Raw genomic sequence first — 23,744 nt, forward strand, 5'->3', positions numbered from 1 at the left:
TGGTTTCAGAATTTTAATAAAACGTTTAGTTTTTTAAATATTAAAAATCTTAAAAGAGAAATATTTTAATTTAATTTTAATTTTATATTTAAATTGCCATGACGCGCCGTTTAACAAAAATATCACTTTAAAGATTTATTAATACTTAAAAAACTAAACGTTCTATTGATTTTCTGATACTTGTATCGTCTTAAACACATAAAACCACACATGTAAATTAAATTTCAAAAATAAAACTTTTAGGTACGAAAATTGTTGTGTGAAGCGAGAAGCTTTTACACGTATAAGATGGGCAAATACGATAAGCTGGGCCCAATGATGTCACGCGGCTATACTACATTTCTTAATATCTCTTAAAGTAGGTAATCATTTTTTTTTTTAATTGGATTTTCACCAGATAATTTAATATAGCCATACCTACAATGATTTAACAAATGTTTTAAAGAATTTAAAGAAAATTTTTTTTGTGTTGTTTTTTTTTAGTTTTGGTTCATTACTTGCAATAAACTGATGAATTCTCGCGTGATTTAACTTTTCTCCTTTATTTAGAACGTCGTTAAATTTCTAAATTGATAGATGATCAGAATTTAATATTGATTTAAATGAATTGTCTTTCTTCAATAGCATTGCTGGTTCTTGGTATGATATCTTTAATCAAACCATAAAAGTTCCATAAATTTATTATGAACTTGATGGGGAAGGAGGGATTTTATTTGCCTTATATTTCCAAGTGTCTTGAAAATAGTCTAAGAGAGGTTTCGATATTAATTCGTGTTCTTTATAAAAATCCATTTGTAATACCCAATATGTCTTCGAATACATTAATAACAGACCCTGAAGAATATGTGCATTTAGCATTTTAATATGTTCACAGTATTGTATCGTTATATCAATATTATCTGAATATATCATAGATATATTTAATATTATGAGACTTTTTAAATTCACCTAATTATTGTCTTCTCGCTCAATTTTCCCTTGACTCAATTGCCCACGCTTAATCATCAGTCGATCAATGGTTTGGTCACCACATATCTCAAATTAATATTTGAGGATATTGTATCCATAGACAGTTAATACATGGATAGTACATTTCCAATTTAGATCCTTATAATTTCACGGTACTGAATGATAACAGTTTGCTTAATTTTTTCTATGTATTCAATATCTATGGTTATATCAGTATTATCAAGCCTACCTAACTATTACCTATCTCAAGAGATATTAATCTATTGTAAATTAGAGAATATATCGGTTTTTTTTATTTTAGAATAAAACATATAATGAAATTTGCCAAAATCAATACAAAAGTTTTGAAATTACACAAAGAAATTTCAGAATTGGATATTGAACTGGAGTTTCACTGAGAATCTTCAACTAGATAAACTAACATTCAAAAAAACACCTGCAAATAGTATGATTTTTGTAAATATTTCAAAAATATGAATTTTTCTAAAGAAATACTCTATATTCTATGAATATTTCAATATAAACCTACAATTAATCGAATAAGAAATGTTTTTATTTTAATATTGTTAGCGCGATTATCTCTAACATATTATATGTAACGTCCAAGGTTATAAAGTCAAGGAGGCAGGAGAAGGTAAATCGTGACGTTTTAAATTAGGGTAACAATTAAAAAATACACACGGTTACCCGTTTTCGTCGATTGCGCCGAATTTGAGACACTAGTACTACCTGTATAATAAATGCACATTTATTGAATGGATATTGTATGTCGCAAAATCCGGTTCCCTTGAACACGGGTAGTTACTAGACTTATATTATACGGGTTGGGTGCTATCTAATTATTATAAGAAATTCATAAAACATGACATAGTGGATTGTAAGATGTTGTTTCTTTGTCATTTAAATAATTCATGAAATTAACACATAGTGAGCTTAATAATTATGTTAGTCCTATCTAGTGGTGGGAATTATCGTTCCTTTCGTGAAATCGTTCCAATCGGTACAGTTACAATAAAGTACCGATTCCAAAATACTCGTTACATCGGTACAATCGGTACATTCTTTCTTTAGTTACACTTGTATTCACATTCGTATAGTTCCTCGCGGAACGATAAAAATACATATATTCAAATGTTTACTCATTCTTGCAATGGATATTTAATATTTATGAACAAATATGTTTCGTAGCTCGTAGGCCCATTATACAACACTATTTTACTGTATTCGGGAAAAATTAACTTTAAATAATTAAATTTGTATCAGAAATACTATGTTTTTGTAAACATTGTTTACAATATTATGAATCATTATATAAATATACATTTGAAATGCTTAATCAAAAATTATCATCGTTTTAATATTTTTCCAATCGCTACAATTATATTAAATAAACTACAGATTTAAAAAAACTAACCACATAAATAATAAACATATTTATTTTCAGCAAAAATAATTATAAAGGTGGGTTTACACGTTCAGTTAAACTGCGCAAACTAATTTTAGGTATTTTTGAGCAGTCAATTTCAGGTATTTTTAATTTAAGTTTAGACGTTCAGTTATTGACACACATTTTTGTTCAGTTCTAATTTGACACTGTAGCAAAGATGTCGTCGATTACAGAACAGGAGCTCTCTATTCTCGCAGTTTGTGTAATTAAAAAAAAACAATTAATACTTCAAAAAATAAACGAAAACAAAATAAATAAAAAGAAGTGGTCGAAGAATTGGTTGTTGAAAAGACAACAATTTTCGCACGTAAATTTAATTAATTAAATTTAATTAGTGAATTATCTGGAGAACCAGATGACTTCAGGAACTATCTTCGTATGGACGAAGAGACATACAGTTTACTACTGTCATTAGTTTCGAATACCATTCAAAAACAAAATACAGTTATGAGGAAATGCATAAGCCCTCATGAAAGACTTACAGCAACTTAAAGATTTTTAGCAACCGGCCGAAGCTATACCGATCTACAGTATTTAACTATAATATCAAAACCAGCACTCAGCAAAATTATTCCTGAAGCATGTGATGCAATTTATTCTGCCCTTAAAGACACTTACTTAAAGGTAAGATATATAATTAATAGTTAATACCTATGTAGCTATTTAGTTATATCACTATAAATAATATAAGATTAGGTATAATATTAAATAACATTAAAACACTTGATATAGAGCCAGTAGGTACAACAAACTCAAATACTATTTCATATACAATTTTAAATATCAACTTTTTTAATTCAAAAATAAAAAGCTAAAAATTAAATTAAATTCATACTAGGGAAACTAATTAAATATAATGTTTGTTATATTATATGATATTAAAATCAAAAACAGACTCTTATAAAAAAAAAACAATTGTTGCCTGTTGGATACACACAATAAAAATAATAATTAATAAAAATCAGTATTAAATGTATTATGGTTTAAGAAAAATAAAATAATACATTTAATATACCTATGGACTATAGACTCCTCGTCATAATATTATTAATACTTAACTAATACATAATTCTAGTAGGTATATATTATATAGTGTTAAAAATTAATTATCTAGTGTTTTTTGTGTTTCTGTGTTGGTCTGTGTTGTACTAGTTGGTCAGAGTTGTTATGTATAAACGATTGCTGTATTTCAGTATCGGCTGAGGGACTTTGTTGAAAACTTGAATAATTCGGCACTGACTGAAAATATTGAGGATATTCTTGAAGAGGAAAAGACTGTCTGAATGGAGGCTGAGGTTGTGCATGATATCTAGTTGATGATTGAAGGGAAGCTGAAATATCAAAATATGGTTGATTTGGATAAACTGATAATGTGCAATGACGGTTTAAATTCCCGAGTTCTGCTTCATATAACACGTCATTAATTAATTTTTCCGCATAAATTATTTGTTCCTTGTTTATTTCGCTAAGTTTATAAGCCCATGTTTTCCCAATTAAATCAAACTTGTTTTCTTGTTTTAATGTAGACTCTATAAGCCGTTTTCCTATTACCGATAATATACTATCACATTCTTGAAGTTGACTTTTTTGAGATCTTTTTGTTTTTGAATAATTTTGTGTTGTTTTACCATCATCGGTACGTGGTAAATGCAAAATCGGTGCGGTAGATTCAAAATCGGAATTATTTTGGACTGATATCTCGGTATCAAATGAATGATTTGATGAATTGTTCAGATTCTCTTCAGATACAATTGAATCCTAAACAAAGTAAATTGTGTACACAATTACACGTAATGGCAGAAAGTAATTAATTTTAAATTAAATCTCTACAATAAATATATTTTTAACTACCTACAACTAAATAACTATAAAGAAATCGTTATTTTACGTTTAAATAAAAAATAAATAATATATTATATATTATAAAGTCATATAAAGTCAACCATATAACGATATAATATAATCAGGGCCGCAATTACCGGGGGGCGAACAGGGCGATGCCCTGTCTACAAGGGCCTACAAAATAAACTTGGGGGCACTGATTCAAACCTCACAAATCATGACTAACGATAATATTTTGAAATTTATTTATAGGCACTTATTACTAATTAGTACCTAAAATTATCGTAATTAATATCGTTATTTCAGCGATAACTAATATTATGAAATAAGAAATACAACGATGGGTATGAAAATTCGTGAGGTGGCTTGTGCGAGTGTATAACTTGTTTTATGTGTACACAATAAAATCATGACAAAACAAATGTATTTTTATAATGGATAAAACGATAACGACCAAAGACAATATTATTATGGTGTGTCACTCAGCACTCTGTGTGGTAGGGGTTGATAGCGCGCAGACGTTTTAAAGCTAAAAATAATCTTTATCTTATCTAATGTATAATATTATTGTAACAAACAACTAATATGCGTCCAGCGCCTGTCGGTCAGTGTTCATATTTTCTTATTTTGAAACTTTGAAAGTGTGAAGTGATAACTGATACGTGTGATCATAAAAGGTTCTTCAAGACCAAAGTTTTTTGTTTGTAAATGCGCATTTGTTGTAACTTGTTTGGATTATCCTTAATTTAAATATTAAACGTGAATTTTCAATATGTCAACCAAACCCAAACAACTCAGTGGTTGTAAGAAACGAAAAATAAAAGAAAAAAAAGAACTTGAACTCAAAAAAATTAAAGGATCAATGAATGTATTTATTAACAAAATAAATATAAATAGTAATGGTAAGTTTTTCATACTTCACTAAATAGATAGTTGTTAGTTGTTACCAATGCAATGAAGCAGTAGACCATTATGAAAAAAATCAAATACTTACCTAAAATGAATAATGTAATCAATATACATAATTTTTCAGTAAGTAGGTATACCTACCTCATTTTAATTTAAATATGATAATTATGGTTTAGGTCCTAATGTCCTATTCAATGTTAAATGATCTAGAATTTTTGAGTTTATACATATCTTTAAATTCAATTATGTTAATTTTAAGTACCTATTAAGAAGTTAGTTATGAGATTAGTCTTGGATAGAAATTTATTATTAAATACTTAGCAACTGTTATTGTTCATTATTTTGTGTAGGTATTTTGTTTGAAATACCTTGCATAGTTACATGACACATTAATATTTATTTATTTTTACTATACTTACATTTATATGTTATAACCAAGGTGGATATATATATCCACCTTGGTTATAACTATTATTTATGAATAATATATTTATAAATATTATTAATATTGTCATTTGAAGAAAAAAATTAAAATTCTAATATCTTATTAAGTACCAACTTTATATTTGATAATCGAATATTTTTTAATTGATTGGTTTTAAATATGTAGCAAGTATTGATGATGTAAAAATTGTTGAAAACAATGATTACTCTAAGAACGTTGTTTCTGGAAGTAGTAAACATTTATGTTTGGAAGTTTTGACAAAAAATGATGATGGTGATATAAATATGCAAACGTTAGAAAAATCGGGTAAGTAGGAACCTATATTTCAAATTTTAATTGTTAAATGTACGAATGTAATGTGCAAATGTATTAAATATTTACAGATTTACAACTTACTGTTGAAAATAATGAGAGTGTAAGTGATATGATTGATAATGGTGGTATGAGCATACATATGATGAATGATGACAATGGTGTTAACTGGAGTTTTTTTGAAAAATCAGGTTAGAACTATAAATTAAATTAGTTTTAATAAAGAAAATGACAATATTATGTAAGTCTATTAAATTGATTTATACTTTTGTTTCTTTAGGGTTGGATTTAACCAAAGATTTTCCTACAGATCGAGGTCATTTTGATGAAAAAAATATAATTCATGCTGATTTAAAAAGAAATATTGTTTTATATGGCCCATGCAGACCCACCAAAATTGAATTTCCAACTTCTCCAGATGGTAGTGGATATCCACGAAAGTTTTCATCTGAGTTTTATTTTAAAACAGTTAGGTCTGGTGTTCGCATTCCAAGGTTATGGCTCAGGTTATTCAATAGTATTGGATTGTGTGTACTGTGAAACTTGTTGGCTGTTTGCAAGCAGACTTGAAAAATTTAAAAACAATTGGATTGTGGGAATAAATGATTGGCATCATATAGGTGAAAAAATAAGTGTTCATGAAATTTAAAAACAACATATTCAAGCTGTTGAGTTTAGAAACATATGGTCACAAAACAAAACAATTGATAGTCAGCTAGAAACTCAGATTAATAAAGAGGCATTATTTTGGAAAAATGTTTTAACTCGACTAATAAAAATAATTTTGTTTTTAACGGCTGGAAACACTGCCCTTCGGGGCAATGAAGGAAGTACAAAACAACATTTGTCAGAAGGAAATTTTATGAGAACAGTTAAATTACTAGCTGATTTTGATCCAATCTTAAGCAAACTCTTAAACGATGAAAAATATAAAATCAAATACTTAAGCTGGCAAATTCAGAATGAAATTATCCAATTGTTATCAACGGAAGTTTGCAAAATAATTATAAATGAAGTAAAAACGTCCAAGTTTTATTCTTTAATAGTAGATTCAACTCAAGATATCACCAAAATTGACCAGCTAAGTGTTACACTTAGGTATGTTGTTGTAAATTATGTCCAAAAGTCAATTGAAATTAAGGAATCATTTTTAGGTTTTTTTGAGTTGAAAAAACATGGCGCCATAGATCATAAAAATCTCATATATGAAGTGTTAGAATCATACAACCTAGATATTCAAAATTGTCGTGGTCAAGGTTATGACGGGGCCTCTGTTATGAGTGGTGCTTGGTCAGGAGTTCAACAAAGAATTTCATCAACTGTCTCAAATGCCCCATATGTTCATTGTTGTGCTCATAATCTTAACTTAGTTATTTGTGATGCTGCTAAATCAACCCATGTTGCAAGCAATTTCTTTACAACCATACAATCGATTTACAATTTTTTTAGCTCTAGTGCTCCACGATGGAGTAACTTAGCATTTAATACAGAATTTGCCCACAGAATAAGACAAAAAGTCTTAAAAAAGGTATGTCCGACGCGTTGGGAAGCGAGACATGAATCAGTGTCTGCCTTAAAAGAAAGATATGTGGATGTTCTTAAATCCTTGACGTTCTACAGCTTAACAAGCAAAAAAGCAGAAGAGCGATGCATAGCTGTTTCTTTGAAAAAAAAAATGGAGTCTTTTGAGTTTGTTTTAATGCTTGGTTTGTGGGAGAGAGTTTTACGATCATTACACGGAACGTCAAAAACATTACAGCAACATGATATAGATTTACAAGTAGCACGAAATCGATTAAATGATTCTTTTTCTTCAATTCAAAATCTACGTGATGACTACACTAATATTGTAAAATATGCTAAAGAAATGTGCAAAAAGTGGGGTGTACCTTTAGACGTAGTTCAAACCAGACAACGACTAGCAACAAAATATTTTGACGAAGTTGATGGTGATCGCAGATTAAATATAACAGAAAGTAATTTTAAAATTAAAATTTTCTTACCACTTATTGACACTGTGTTGAATCAGCTTAGGGTGAGGTTTGAAAGTTTAAAAGAAGTTTGTGATGTGTTTGAGTTTTTAAAGCCAGAATCAATAATCAAATCAAAAGAATCAAAAATTATAAAAAGTTGTTATGATTTTGTACTATTGTATAAATCAGATGTTGGTTCAGAGCTAGTAAGTCAAATTCTATCTCTAAAAGAAATTATTGTTAACAACAATTTAAAGTCCATCCGCGATTTGGCAATATTTATTGTACAACATGATTTTTCAACTAGCTATTCAGAAGTTTTAGCAGCTTGTATTCTTTTTTTGACTCTTCCAGTTACAGTTGCGACCGCAGAAAGGTCATTTTCAAAGTTAAAACTAATAAAAAATTATTTAAGAAATTCAATGGGACAAACGCGCTTGTCAAACATAGCAGTGCTAAACATAGAACAACATCGCACGGCTGAATTATCATTAGACAATATTATATCACAGTTTTCAAACTTAAAATCCAGAAGAATGAAGTTTTAGTATACATTGTTCCCTATTTGTTTTTTTTGTTAGTAATTGTTTAAACTTTAAATTTTAAAAATTATAAAAAAATTCACTTATTAAGTGTTGTTGTTATTTTGTTTATTTTGTTGATTGGTTTGGAGGATGTACATTGCATAACAACTTTGGTTGACCTCTATGTTTTTGTAATTTAATTGGGTTATCATTCTAAAATTTTGAATTCTTATATATTGATATTTGATGTGCTTTGTGAATTTGTGAATTTTAAAATATGCTTTAATATACATATTGATGTAAATTTAAATTACTAGATGAAAAAGGGTCAGAAAATGAAACCATTAACAAGTGTCTGACATGCTAAAAAATGGGGCACTAAATCTCTGTCGCCCTGGGGCCCAAAAATTGTAGTTGCGGCACTGAATATAATATAATAAATATCATTGCATACGAAAATTATTTGAGCGGAGACGACTGACATATATATTACTAATAGTATATTTTATGATATAATGTTTATTTACGCTATTTATTTTACTATTAGTAATTTTAATAATATACGATAGGTTGAATTTTCAAGCGAGCGAAATTTTATTTGTTTATTGATATGCATAGAAAAAACAAAATTTTAAAATGTAAAATATTTAAATATGAAAAAAGCTTATAATGTAGATATTTAAATATTTAAAAAAAGTACTTTTCTAAAATAAAGTTACAATTTTTATTACAATATTTAAAATTCTGTTTCAGTTTCCAAAGACAGAAAATGAATGGAAAATTATAGCAACAGAGTTTGAAGAAAAATGGCAATTTCCACATTGTCTAGGAGCGGTCGATGGTAAGCATATTCTAATTGTTGCTCCTCCGGGAAGTGGATCATACTACTATAATTATAAACATACATTCAGTATAGTATTAATGGCGATCGTAAACGCAAATTACGAATTTGTTATTTGTGATGTGGGTACTAATGGACGTGTTTCAGATGGAGGAGTTATTGACAACACCAAGTTTTATGAAAACCTCCAGAGTGAAACTCTGAACTTACCAAAAGCAGAAAATGTAAATGGCAGTAATAAAAAATTAAACTATGTTTTTCTTGGTGACGAGGCATTTTCGTTAAGACCAGATTTTTTAAAGCTATACAATCAGAGAGAACTTACACTAGAACGTCGAATATTCAATTATCGTCTGTCGAGGGCTCGCCGAACAGTTGAAAACGTATTTGGTATTTTAGCGAATCGGTTTAGAATATTCCATACCTCGATTAATTTAAAAGTTGAAAACATAGACAAGGTTGTAATGGCATGTTGCGTACTTCACAACTTTCTAAAGAAACGTAATACCATGACATATATATTAAATTCGGACATAGATGTCGAAGATAATGAACTTGGGACACTTACAGTAGGGTTGAGATCAGATCAAAACAATTTATTAGATCTTCAAAGAGGACAAAATAGACAAAGCTTAACTGAGTCAACTGAAGCAAAAAATGTGCGGCAAGATTTTGAAGAATATTTTAATAATAAAGGTACAGTTCCATGGCAAAATAGAATGGTGTAAATTGAGATGATTGTATATAAAAAATTGTATGAAGTATAAAATTACTATATACTTTTTGTTGTATATAGTATTAAATAAAAAAGGTGAGGTTATTATTATATTTATTTTAACGACTTAATGATATTTCAAAGGTAAATTGATTAATAATGTTTTTGTAAATTCAACAGTTTTTTATTATTTTTATTTTTCGTTATTAATAGATGTTAGGTAGCTATTATTGTTTTAATGTACATAATTATATTAAAGTATTTGTTGTGTAAAGTATTTCATAAATGAAAGTATTTATATAAAAAATAAAACTGAAAGAAAAAGTATAAATCAAATAATTAATATGTAATATTACATTTTATCCAAATTCGTTAATTTTAAGTTTATTAAAATAAAATATTTTATTTTAAATAAAGTCATTAGCTTGTAATAAATAACAATTACAAATGAGGAGTTAACCTATCTTTTGTATTGAATAAACATTAAATGAAAATATATTTTATAGTATTATTATTATCAATATATTAGATAGTAATATGATGTTACCTACCTGTAAATCATCTATATTACTTATTGTATCTCTCGGTATTTCCTAGTCTCTGATAAAATCAATTTCATTAAAATAAAATAAATGTGGAGTGAATATATCCTCTTCGCCAGCTCCTGACCTTACAGAATCCTTAATTTTTTTTAATTCTTTCCGATATGCTGACCGTAATGAGTTAATCTTCTTAACCACAGCATCTCTATTTACGTTTTTATCAATCTCCTTCATTTTTTCGATAAGAACTTCATATGCCCGATCTTTGATATTTCGGTTAGAATATTCTTTCGATTTAATTTTCCAAAGACATGGAAATGATTTATACAAATCAAGAAACTCTAAAACGAACGTTTTATTTTTTAAAGATTTTTCTGACGACATGACTAATGTATCACGACTTGCACGGTCAAATATTGTACATGAAATAAAAATGAAAAATAGTAAGTATACAGTATACACTAGTAGAGACACTATTCATACAATAGTCTGCAGTTCTTCACGAGTATACGACACGAATGTACATGTCCTCACATGCACTCTATTGTAGTATTGTATGATATTTATGATTTTAAATGTCTTAATATGAGTTAATATATTTAAATCAAATTATATTTAAATCAAAATACTATATGAACCTACAACTATATTATTATTATACAATATTATAATATTAATTCAATACCTTTATATAAATTGTATGTAAATTTAAAATTATTATTTTGTCCAAAACGCACAGTTATCCGTTAACATGCATAGGAAAACTGCGCAACTACTATAACTGTACAGTTTTTTTCAGGCATCGCCTGAACTCGCACAGTCCAAAATTTTGAACTGTGCAGTTATACGATTTTCATTTACACATACAGTTAGTTTGTGCAAACTTAAGTTCATGCAGTCCATTTGCGCAGTTTAACTGAACGTGTAAACCCACCTTAAAAATACAAAAAAAATCACTTCACTTTACCCTAGAAAAAAAAATAATAACAATAAAATAAATAAACTCAAACAGTGGCGGCGCCAGAAATTTAATACCAGGTGGGCCAGGCTGGGGCCCAAATTTTTTAGGGAGGGCCAAATTGTTGACTTGATATATATATAAAAACAATATTGACGACAGGCACTTTTGCAGAGGGGGGATGGGGAGGGTCAACTTCCAATTTTTCAATTTTTTTACAGTACATCGTGTAAACTTACTATAAAACAATGATTCGTAAACATGTATTAATAGTATTTATTTCCTAACAAAATATATATTTATGTAAACACTTTTTAATTTTTATACTCCCTAACCCAAAATTACACTCAATACCAATTACACCATCATGCATCAATAAAACTGTAGTACAATTGAGTTTCTATAACCATAAAAACAAAACTACAAATATTTTAAACTGACAATAAACATTATATTATGTAATAATACCAATTTAAATAAACAATCAATGAACATATTTTATTATATATAAAAAAAAAAACTATATAAATAAATATAATATTTTAAGATAAAATAAAAAACAACTGTTTAAAGTTTAAATTAAACAATTAAAAACTTTTAATATTAATTATTTGTTTAAAATTAATTGGAAATAATAAAAACGATAAGATAATAATATATTATATAAGTACCTATATAACACATGTAGGTAAGTTAAGAAAAACAGCAATAAAATACATAATAATATAAATAATTTATTTTAATAAAATTCTTCTATTATTATGACTTTCAGCAAAAATATTGATTATATCCTCAATATTTAATGATTTTGCTTCAGACTTTTCTATAGCAATTATACTTAAGCTAGATAGATTGTCATGAAGCATAGAATTTCTCAAATATGATTTAATTCTTTTCATACATGAAAAAGTTCTTTCACATGCTGCTGAAGACACAGGTATTGTAATTGCAATAGTACATAACTTATATAATTCAAAAAATGCTAATTGATAATCCAATAAAAATTTATGAAATTGAAAAATAGTTTTTATAGAATGGTATTTTAATTCAAATTGTTTTATTGATTTTCTAATAATGTTTAATTCAGAATCTAAAGAATCAATATCGCACATATAAGATAAAGCAAATGGATGAATAAGATTTTTATCCAAAAAATTACTATTTCTTGGGTCCAATACACTAATTCCTATCAATAAATCTTCATTATTAGAAAATCTTTTACTTAGTTCAGCATTGATTTTATCTATAATAATTAAATAAAGGTTTTTTCGAAAATCAGTTTCTGAACCTAATACTGAACTTTCCAATGAACTACCTTCAACTATAAATTGTTGCAAATGTTTGGGTAATTTTTTAACTCTGTTTTTTTCTTTATTTTGTGCAGAAGGGTGTTTTATATTTAATTTATTTGCCATTAATTTGGATTCACTATATAATTTTGAATGATAACTTAGATCATTTCTTATTTCACAAAAATGTTCTTTAAGAAAATTCATTAATATAATTGCTTTGGCCATATCAGCATTTTTATCTTGTAAATATTTGGTCAACAAGTTAATTTGGGAAAGTAAATCATTAAAAAAAAGTAATAAATATATAAATTTAAAATCTATGTTCTTAAGTAAACCAGTAGCTTCTGAGGAACGCATACTTTTTTCATTTGAAATCTTATATAATAACAACAGTATAACTTCCAAAGTAGCTTTAACAGCTCGACATGTATGAATTTGAGATGACCAACGAGTAAGGCATAATCTTTTAAGTTCAATTGGTTTTGGAATTTTTAAAATTTGTTTTTGAAGCTCAATGAACTTAGAATGAATTGAAGATCCAGATATAAAATTATATAAATCTTGTAAAAAATTAAAGAAAAAATTTACTTCATCAACATTTTTTGCTACATCTACAAGAACTAAATTAAGACGATGATTGTGGCAATGAATATAAACAGCATGAGGAACTTTATTTTTAAATAAAGCTTGAACTCCATTAATTGAGCCTCTCATAACATTAGCTCCATCATATGTCTGTGCAACACATTTATTTATATCAATCTTACATTTATTTAATTTTACTTGAATATGATTAAATAATGTGTTTGCATCTAAATTTTTTAGTGGAGTAAACCCTAAAAATCGCTCTTTAATTTCATTGTTATAATAATATCTAACGACAACTGATAATTGTTCAGTTTTTGTAATATCCTTAGTTTCATCTATCATTATTGCAAAATACATAGATTTGTCTAGTTCAGAAGATATTTTATTTATTATCATACTAGCCATGATGTGAATTAATTCTTTCTGTATTGAATGATGAAGATACCTAGCATTTTTTGGGCCATTAATTTTCTTTTTAACAACATTATCAAAAAGAGAAATAACTTTCATCAACTCTAAGAAATTTCCTTGATTTATACTAGATTCATTTTCAAGATGTCCACGGAAGGCAATACCCTGAATAGCTAACATTCTTAAAGAAATTATTATTGCTTCCATATATTTTTTATTTTCAATTACAATACTAGCATGATGATTATTTAATTTTGATAACACTGAAGTCTTATTTAATTTGTTTTTTTTAAATTCTACCCATGAAATAGTACAGTTTTTATGTTCATCACTATTATCATGTCTCAAAAAACCCCTACTAGACATTGCATTTTTCCAATTAGTGTAACCTGTACTTATAAACATACTATCACTATCGTTCTTTTGTTTAAGTGAAAAAAACCTACAAGGAAAACAATATACAGCATTTTCACTTTGACTATATTCTATCCACTTAAATTGCTCATACCAACAAAATTGAAAACTTCTGGTCCTCTTTGTCCGGCCAGTACCATAGGTAGTCTTAGGATAGTTCTTTAAATTTGGTTGATATGGCTCTTCATCGATGGTTTGTGAAATATCATAAGGACCAGGAACTGTACGAAGGCTTTGAGGCTTGACTATGTACTCTAATTCTGGTTCACAGTTTGTAAAAATAGATTCATCAATTTCATCAGCACTTTCATAGCTTGAACTAGATTGAAAAAAAAAATTATTCAATATAAATTCCTAAGTAAGCTATTAAACATTAGGTATTAATTAATAATTATTAAAGGTATGATTAATTTACCTGCATAAGTCAACACTACTACAGGTACTAGATGAAGATGAATAATTTGATTTTTCAAGTTCTTGATTAGGTTGTTCATTTGTATTACTAAACAAGTTCAAATTAAATGGTATGTTATAAACTATAGTACGGTTTATTTTATTTGAAAAATGTTTAAGGTGAATAGCATTATACAAAATTTAAATTCAATTAATATTTTTATTATTAAATAAACACATTTTTATGCATGTAAAATATAATGTACTAATGTATAATATTCTATCATTTTTGGCATTTTATATTGCATTTTTTTTTTTTTTTTTGATATTTTTAATGAATTTTTAAGATTTATAGTGCATTAAATTCACAGCCTTAGTTATAAATAATAACATAATATATTATACCAAAAATCATTTGGAAAAAAATTGTCAACTCACTTTTTAAATGATTTTGAAAACTCTGCATTAGTTGTATCATGTTCAATCGTCATTACAGTCGAATAATGAATATTTTTATTTACATTTGTAGTTTTCGAATTTATTGCTAAAATGGTCATTAGGTTTGATTTAATATTAATTATTAATTCTCATAATATTTATTTTAAAAAACTTACCATCAGAAGGAGAATCAAAATTAGATGCTTTGTTTACTTCCAATTTTATCTTTTTAGGCGCAAAAAAAAAAGATTTTATAGATCTGACGTTTTTTGTTTTGATAGTCTCATTTTCGATATTGCTTTCTGACATGACGACGAGTAAAAACGTTTAAATAATTAATTAATTAAATATTGATTTAATAAATGTTAATTATAAATAACAATGAATAAGTAATAAAAAGTCGTAGCTGAATTGTTTGACTACTTTGTAAAATACCGAAAAATCGTAGTAGTAAAATACCTTAAACAACAGTTTAGTAACAATCAAGAACAAAATCAACTGTCAAATGACCACAAAATGGAAAACATAGAATAGTATAAACTACATACACGAATAAACGGTTTTACAAAATTAAAAATACACAGTAAATTGTAGATAACAGTACCTCGCGCATCGCCGTCGATAAAACTGTTACTGATTCTTACAAGTTACAACTCACAAGACAATGCAATATTTCAAAAGTATCTAAAAATAGAATGTTTTCCCTTGTATTTTCTTTATCATAGTTGGTTAATAATCTAAGCATTCTAAGCCCACAGTTGGCGTAGTTCATGGAATTTTCAACAAAATTATTAATAACATAGATTAATATTTAACAATAACTAATAAGTATAATTTATTATTTTCGTATTCAGCCGCTGGAAAATACACGTTATCTATGAGGCTTTCAAGCATAGTGCATAGTTTTCAAGTTTTCAACCCATTCAAAATGTTGTTCACGCCATTTATTATGACTTAATACTTTCATATTTTACTAAATCATGATTTATTCGTGAGATATTTTTTAGTATTCTAATATGATTAAATTTAATTTTTTGGGTGGGCCACAGGGGGGGGCCCGAGACTTTTTAAGGTGGGCCCGGGCCCACCCTGGCCCACCCCTGGCGCCGCCACTGAACTCAAACTTCTAAAATTAACTTAGTTAAGCCTAAAATGGATAAAAATTAAAAATTAAATAATAGTATTTAATAATAACTGTTTAAAAATATCAACATTTCCGTTTTTTTTGTTGACAATCTATTACGTCTTTCGGAAATGGTGTAGCCAGCTTTTGAAAAGGTCCTTTCACTCGGAACTGATGTTGATGGTACACACAAACGCAATAACATCAAATCAAATAAATTTGGATGGATTTTTTTTCTGTCATTCCACCATTTAAGAGGATCTGATTTTCGGTCTAGTATAGGTTCATTCAAATATCTATCCAACTCCACAATAGCCTCAGATGTTGGTGTGTTGACTGAAGTTGAAGTAGACACCTAAAAATCATAAACTAATTTTATAAATCACTTAAATATCAAAATATCAATGATAATATAATGTAAGTACCTGAGAGTCAGTCAAACTGTTGCCAAATTTCAGAAGTTTCGTTTCCACGATCGGTTAGTATGGTTTTCTCATTTTCTTTATTTTCTGCTGGACTTTGATTTAAACGAATAATTTTTGCAACTTTTTGTACTATCTTTTCGTATGTTTTTTGATATGTATACTGATTATTAAATGCTTTTGTTTTTTAAAACCGTGGGTCTAAAATAGTTGCTTCTGTTAAAATAGGCTGGTTTTCGATATTTTCAAACTTAGCATTGGCTTATAATACCATTTTAGAAAGCATCAAATGTATAGCATTTGGTAAATTTGGTTCTTCTTTATTTTTTATATGTGAATGTAACGCTCTTTTTAAAATTAACACTTTTGAATTCGAAATGCCTTTTTTGCTACTTAGTTCGATAATAACTTCTTTAAACGGTTTAAATATCTCACAGTAGTGTTTTATTAGTTCTAAGTCTTCGTGTACTAAATTATCCATATTACCTATTATTGCAATTGTACTCATAAGAGGTTCTTTATTATCGATACACCGTTGAAACATGTCATACGTGGAGTTCCACCGCGTACAAACGTCTTGAATTATCTTTAATTCCGGGTATCCCATTTGTTTTTGTGTATTTTTAAGTTTTAAATTTGCTTTTGTACTTCGTTTAAAATATTCAACGATGGTTTTTACTTTTTTGTGAACGTTTTTTATTTCACCTAGTCCAGATTGTGCAATTAGATTTAATGTGTGCGCTAAACAGGGAATATGGTGCCAATTTTGATTCATGCCGATTGCTGATGTTATAGTCGCAGCATTGTCACTCACAGCAACTTTTACTTTTTCTGTTATATTCAAGTCTTTAAAACAATTATTTAAAAATAATGACAAATTTACAGCTATGTGGGACTCCACCACGTTAAAACATCCAAGTAAAAATGTTTTTAAAACACTCTTCTGGATCGATAAAATGTACAGTGACAGCAATAAAACTATCATTATTTATGGAAGTCCAGCCATCAGTTGTAAATGAAATATATTTGGCATTCAATAAATTATTTCTAACTTTTTCTCTTGTTTTCTCATACAACTGTGGTAAAATAGATTTTGAAACAGTTTTCCTTGATGGTAACTGATACCCAGGATTTAATAAATATATGAATTTTTTAAATTCAACATTTTCAACTAAACTGAAAGGTTGGAATTCTTTTAAAATCATAACTCCTAGCTGTTCATCAATTGTTTTTTGTTTTGAAACAGAAAGTGGTTTATTGTTAATAAAATACGAATCTACACTTTTTTGTATGAGACGAGATTTATTTATGACATTAATTGAATTGATTGATGTAGAAGGTTGGTTTTGATCATTATTTGTTTCGGGTATATTTTGCTTACTCGGTTCATCAACATTTTGTTCAATCATTTCATTAATACGCGGATGTTTTCTACTTTCATATTGAATTATGTGTTTTCGTTTTAAGTGTTTACTTAAGTTTGAAGTTGATCCGCCTTTATAAGACACCGAATTAGAACAATACGAACATTTATCTATTCCACTGTTAATAACCGAAGAATGATTCCATACATCGCTTTTTTTTCTGTCCATTATTATAATATTTACGAAAATATGAAAATGAATGGGTCTAAACAATCTAAACACGCACGTCTGACATATAGTGCCTACACACTGCACACTGCACAGCAATACTGCATATTGCATAATGCCTATGATAGTATGATTATTATACAGCCTACATAAAAATAATTTTTACAACGTGTATACAATAATCTATCTAAAAATAATTTTACTTCAAATATTATTTAAACCTCATGATAAAAATAAAAACACAATAAAATTATTATCGTACTCATGTCTCATATGATTTTGCATTATATCTATAATTATAGCATTCACTGTCCAACTCCACCACCACCCTCTCCCAACGATTATCAATAAATATCAACACAACTACACAACAACAGCAGCAGATAGAGTAAAGTAAATAGTAAACCGAGAGGACATAGACGTATAATATACAATTATATACATATTGTATAATATATTATCGTGACAACTCGTTACTATTCGACCATCGTCGGTAATTGGTATTCGGTACCCGGACAGTGACGGTAGGGGGACCATTTTGTAGTTGGAAACTTTGTACCGAATGTACCTATGGAACGAACGTGGAACGATAAATGTACTCGTTCCTACTCGTTCCACCAATGTAATCGTTACATTGTACCGAATACAGCAGTAACTACCCACCACTGGACCTATCACATCGATTTTCATAATAATATAAATAATAATAATTATAATATTATAATTTTTTATTCGTTGCTACGGTGATAAACAAATTGTTAAAATCCCATTTTAAGCGGTTTTTCGTAAATTGTCAGTAGTTTTTCCCGTGGCATTAAATAACTATTGAGAAAATCAAAAAATGACCTCTCTAAAATATCATCTTGATCCATTTCTAAAAGACATTATCCCAATTCCTGTAAAATCAGCTGAAAAAGCTAAGCGTAGAGCTTCTGCTTAGTAGCATTCTGATATTCTTACAGCTACTTCAATTAAAGAAGTATTAACAGTTAAAGAACAAAAAAAAATGGGGAAAAAAGTTAAGAAACTAACAAAGTAAAAAAACATTAAAAAATCAACTAAAAGGTTAGTAAAAAAAAATAGAAACTAGTGTTACATAAAAAACTCACTCGTATGTGCTTATTTATTGTTTCAGCCTCAAATACAAAAGTAAAAAGAGTTAAGAAAAAAACAACTATCAATTGAGAGTAATAGGGAGTGGCCACTAATGGGTCTGTGACGACTGACGAGTAATATTTAATGAAAATTTACGCTAATGAGTAGTAACATTGAACCAAATCATCTGTGCCAGTCAGTGCTTGAAACCGGTTACCGGTTTTTGGTAGAATTGCCAAACCAAGAATTAGATAGGTACACTCCTTCATCAAACAATCAGCTCTAACATGATCCACGGACCATGTGGGAAGCTAAACCTTCATCTCCATGCATGAAAGAAGGTAAATGTTCTAAAAAATATCCACGAGAATTAATAGCTGAAACTCAAACAGGCCACGATGGTTATAAGTATAGACGAAGATCACCAGGACACGGAGGTAACGTAACTACTATCAAAGTTAAAAAAATTTAAGTTGAAGTTGATAACAGATGGGTAGTCCCTTACACGCTGTAATAATAATATTAATATTATTACGAGTAGATAATTTTACGTTATGATATGTATAAAACAGTTTTACATTACTCTGCATACAGCTCAATTGCTCTTCTTACAAAAAAAAATTTTGCTAAATAGATAGGAGCCACGAAACAGCCTCACACAGTCACACTATCCACGGGGGCGGAGCACGCGGGTGACACCTAATATAATATTATATATTAGAATAGGTACATTTTATTAAATAGATAGCTAATAATTTAGAGCCAAAGTATTTATAGATAACAAATATAATTCTTATCATTTGAGGTTTCTCTTCTTTTTTTTAAATCCTAAATGGTGCATGAGAGGAATGCTGTTATATTTTACAGATTTTCTGATTGAATCTGGAAAAAGAACAACATAAAATGTTTAAAAAACAATTAAATTATACATTGCCAAGCAGTAAATAAATAAGTAAGAATGTAAAAAACTAAATTAAACGGAAACAGTTAATAAATTTTAATTTCTAACCTATTATCACATGGTAGCTCAAAAGGCTTGAAAACGAGAGATTTTGTTTGAAGCCAAATAATGAATAATATGACAAGATTGTATATCAAACATGTGTCCAACAATCCTTCGAACATTGTTGCCCAAGTCGTTATTATCAATCAAAACAGACAATATTTAGTAACCTATAAAAAACAATTTTAATTGGTATTTTATTAAAAAATAATATTAAAAAAAGTTGTTTGATTGAAGAATTATAGATAAGTGTACCAATAATGTTTTGAAATCATCGATTTTGAGATTCTCCTCCAAGGCTTTTAGTTCATATTCAGATTTAACAGTATTTGATCGATATTGAATATATATTACATGATGATGTTGAATTAACATTTTTATTAATATTATTCATTATTACTTCAATGTTTGAATTATTTGATCTGATCATAGCCAATTTCATATTTTAAGTTAATTAAATTATTTTTTTTTTTTTTTTTTATTAATTTTTCTTTCTATAATATAATATACAAATAAATATATCTACTCCTTTAAGCCAAGGCTTGAGATGGAGTAGAGAGTTGACATATGAATAATATAAATTTTAAAATGTAAATAGTAAATTACAAGAAACAACTTATTATCTAACAATAAATGAAAGACACAACTTTTTCAAATACAGAAAATCGAAACAATTCAAAAAAGTGATGTTACAAAGAATGAAAAACAAAAAAGAAACATAAATTAATATATATAAAGTAAATAGTCGAAGGAACAAACTAATGTCCATTTCCAATTCTCAACCTGAAATATAATATGTAATTTTATAAAATAAAACGCTGGGTAGTATTTAAAAGAAAAATAAAAGATATTAAAAAAGAAAAACTTAAATTAACAAAAATAAGACTATAAAATCAGCAAAATACGGACAATTATACTAAATGAGTAGACAAATCAGCGAAAAGCCACTTATAAACTGCATTTTTCTCATTGACTATACCACCATGAATATTTTTTTTTGGTTATAGTTGACAACTGGTTGAAATAGGTTAGGTTAAACCTAAATAATCTATAAACGATTGCCCAAAGGTTTTCTTCGTGTACTTTACTGGTAGATTATAAGCTCTATGTTCTCTTATTTGAGAAAAATCTGTATTATTTAAAGGGTTAATACATTTTTTTATAGTAAATAATATTGCACATTTTTTGTATAAGTAATTTATCGGAAGAACTCCTAAATTTGAGTAGTTTAGTCTTGAAGAACCTACTAATGATTGTTTATTTAATATTATTCTTAGTACATTATTTTGATTCGATTGAAGACATTTTAAATAGTTTTCTTTGGCACCTCCCCAAACTAACAGGCCATACTGAAAAATAGATTGATACAATGCAAAATAAATGGTACGTAAAATATTTAAAGGCAATATACCTTTAAGTTTAATAAATTTGTATAATGAATATCTGAGTTTGCCTACTAAGTTTTTAATATGTACGTTCCACCTTAAACTATCGTCAAAAATGATACCTAAATAACGAATTTTTGATATTTGTTTAATGACTATACAATTTAACATGTTGCAGTTCAATTTATCTTTGCAATGATGAATTACTAAAGGAGAATCTTGGTAGATAATCTTATTTATTGAAAACTTCATAAATGTAGTTTTCTCCAGATTCATCGTTAAGCCCAGTTCGCATATGCTCTTGTATGTTAAATTTAGTCCCTCCGAGGCTTTGAGGTGAACATCCTCCAAAGATTTACCCAAAAATAACAGACATGTATCGTCAGCATAGGAAACCAATTTACCATCAAATTTTAAATCACAAACTGCATTAAATAGTCACATATCTCAAAACTATTTGAATCTATAACTTTAAAATACATTCAACCAAAGGTTAATGGAATTTTGATGGAAGAGCAACATGGTTTCCGCCCCGGTCGTTCTACACTTACATGTAATCTTGTTTTTACCTCATTAATTTATGATGCATTTAAAAACCATAGTCAGGTTGATGTCATTTATACTGACTTTAAAAAAGCATTTGATTCAGTGAGTCATGAACTATTAATTCGTGTGCTTAGAGATTCAGGATTTGGTGAACCTCTCATAACTTGGTTCTCTTCTTATCTCTCTGATAGATATTTTGTAGTAAAAGTATTTGGTACTACTTCTAAGGTATTGAAAGCTTCTTCAGGGGTTCCGCAAGGTGGTCATCTGTCCCCAATTCTCTTCTCTGTATTTGTAAATAGTGCTAACAAAGTTTTAAATCATTGTAAGCTACTCTGTTTTGCTGATGATATGAAGCTATTTATGCAAATAAATTCTCCTGATGATTGCCTTAAACTTCAAGCTGATTTAAACAATTTTCACAAATGGTCTCAAGAACTAGGTTTAACTCTGAATCTTGATAAGTGTCATATTATGTCATTCACTAGAAAACATGTTGTAATTAATTGGTCCTACAGTCTTAATAATTCGGTAATCTCCCGTGTTGAAATGATAGTTGACTTAGGTTTTAAGTTCAACCGTTCTCTTGATCCGGGACCGCATATCACTATGATATGCTGTAAAGCTTACAAAATGCTTGGGTTCTTAAAGAGATTGGCTCACGACTTTAAGCTAGGACTATCCTTAAAAATTCTTTTTTGTTCACTTGTCCGTCCAATTTTAGAGTATGGTGCTGTTCTTTGGAATCCACATACCACAGACAACTCTCGACAACTTGAAATGGTACAAAGAAAATTCCTTAGTTTCGCTGGGTTTATTCTAAATATACATCATCAGCCTCACGATTACGTCCCTGTTTCCGAATTCCTCAATATTGACACCCTTTCTAATCGGAGAATTACTCTAGGGTTTAAGTTTCTAAATGGATTGATATCAGGTAACATAGATTCGCCTTACCTTTTAAGCCTAATCAATTTTAGAGTACCTCAACGTATTTCTCGAAATAATGCTCCTTTCTACATTCCTTCTTACACCTCAAATTATTTAGCAAACGAACCTATCACAAGATTAATGTCTCTTGCCAATGTTGACGCCTCCCGCCTCTGTTAATGCTTATACCATACCTATGTATATCTTTATTAATTTTATTGTAAATCTGTATATATCAAACTTTGTTTTTCAAAAGGGCTAGACCCGTAAATATAAATATAAATAAATAAATATAAATAAATATAAATAAATATAAATAAATATAAATATAAATAAATATAATATAAACAGTAGGGGGCCGAATACACTACCCTGAGGCACACCATATTTAATAAAACTAGCATTGCTGTTAACATCATTTAATTTCACTATTTGTTGTCTATTCGAGAGGTAGATCTTAAACCAGAGAAGACTTTTGTTACTTATACCAAAATTAGGTAGAATACGTAATAGAGTATCGTGTTGAATAGTATCAAAGGCCTTCGCGAAGTCTATGAAAACAGCAATCGCTTTCAGACCATTATCTAGAGAATCGTATAAAAATTGAGATACATTATATAATGCATTTTCTGTGC

General features: G+C 28.2%; 1 protein-coding gene across 1 annotated transcript; it reads right to left on the bottom strand.

The window, feature by feature from the left end:
• Nucleotides 1–10,570: 10,570 nt before the first annotated feature.
• LOC132942815 (uncharacterized) lies at nucleotides 10,571–15,071 on the bottom strand. Its single transcript, XM_061011468.1, has 8 exons — nucleotides 15,014–15,071; nucleotides 14,598–14,684; nucleotides 14,069–14,501; nucleotides 13,553–13,933; nucleotides 13,358–13,504; nucleotides 13,129–13,288; nucleotides 12,637–13,008; nucleotides 10,571–10,860 (listed from the first exon to the last, which is right to left on the bottom strand). The coding sequence occupies exons 1-8, from the start codon at nucleotides 15,064–15,066 to the stop codon at nucleotides 10,571–10,573; spliced, it is 1,923 nt and encodes a 640-aa protein (XP_060867451.1). The 5' UTR covers nucleotides 15,067–15,071.
• Nucleotides 15,072–23,744: the final 8,673 nt, after the last annotated feature.

This window comes from Metopolophium dirhodum, chromosome 1 (genome assembly GCF_019925205.1).
Source record: "Metopolophium dirhodum isolate CAU chromosome 1, ASM1992520v1, whole genome shotgun sequence".
NCBI classification, from domain to species: domain Eukaryota; kingdom Metazoa; phylum Arthropoda; class Insecta; order Hemiptera; family Aphididae; genus Metopolophium; species Metopolophium dirhodum.

What these genes read in the sequence shown, in the direction of transcription:
- LOC132942815 (XM_061011468.1), bottom strand. Translation starts at nt 15,066, where the DNA reads ATGACGATTGAACATGATACAACTAATGCAGAGTTTTCAAAATCATTT. An exon ending in TTTTCAAAATCATTTAAAAA is followed by an intron (nt 14,685 to 15,013) that starts GTGAGTTGACAA and finishes GAACTTGTTTAG; the next exon opens with TAATACAAATGAACAACCTA. An exon ending in TAGCAAAAAATGTTGATGAA is followed by an intron (nt 13,289 to 13,357) that starts GTAAATTTTTTC and finishes ATTCATTCTAAG; the next exon opens with TTCATTGAGCTTCAAAAACA.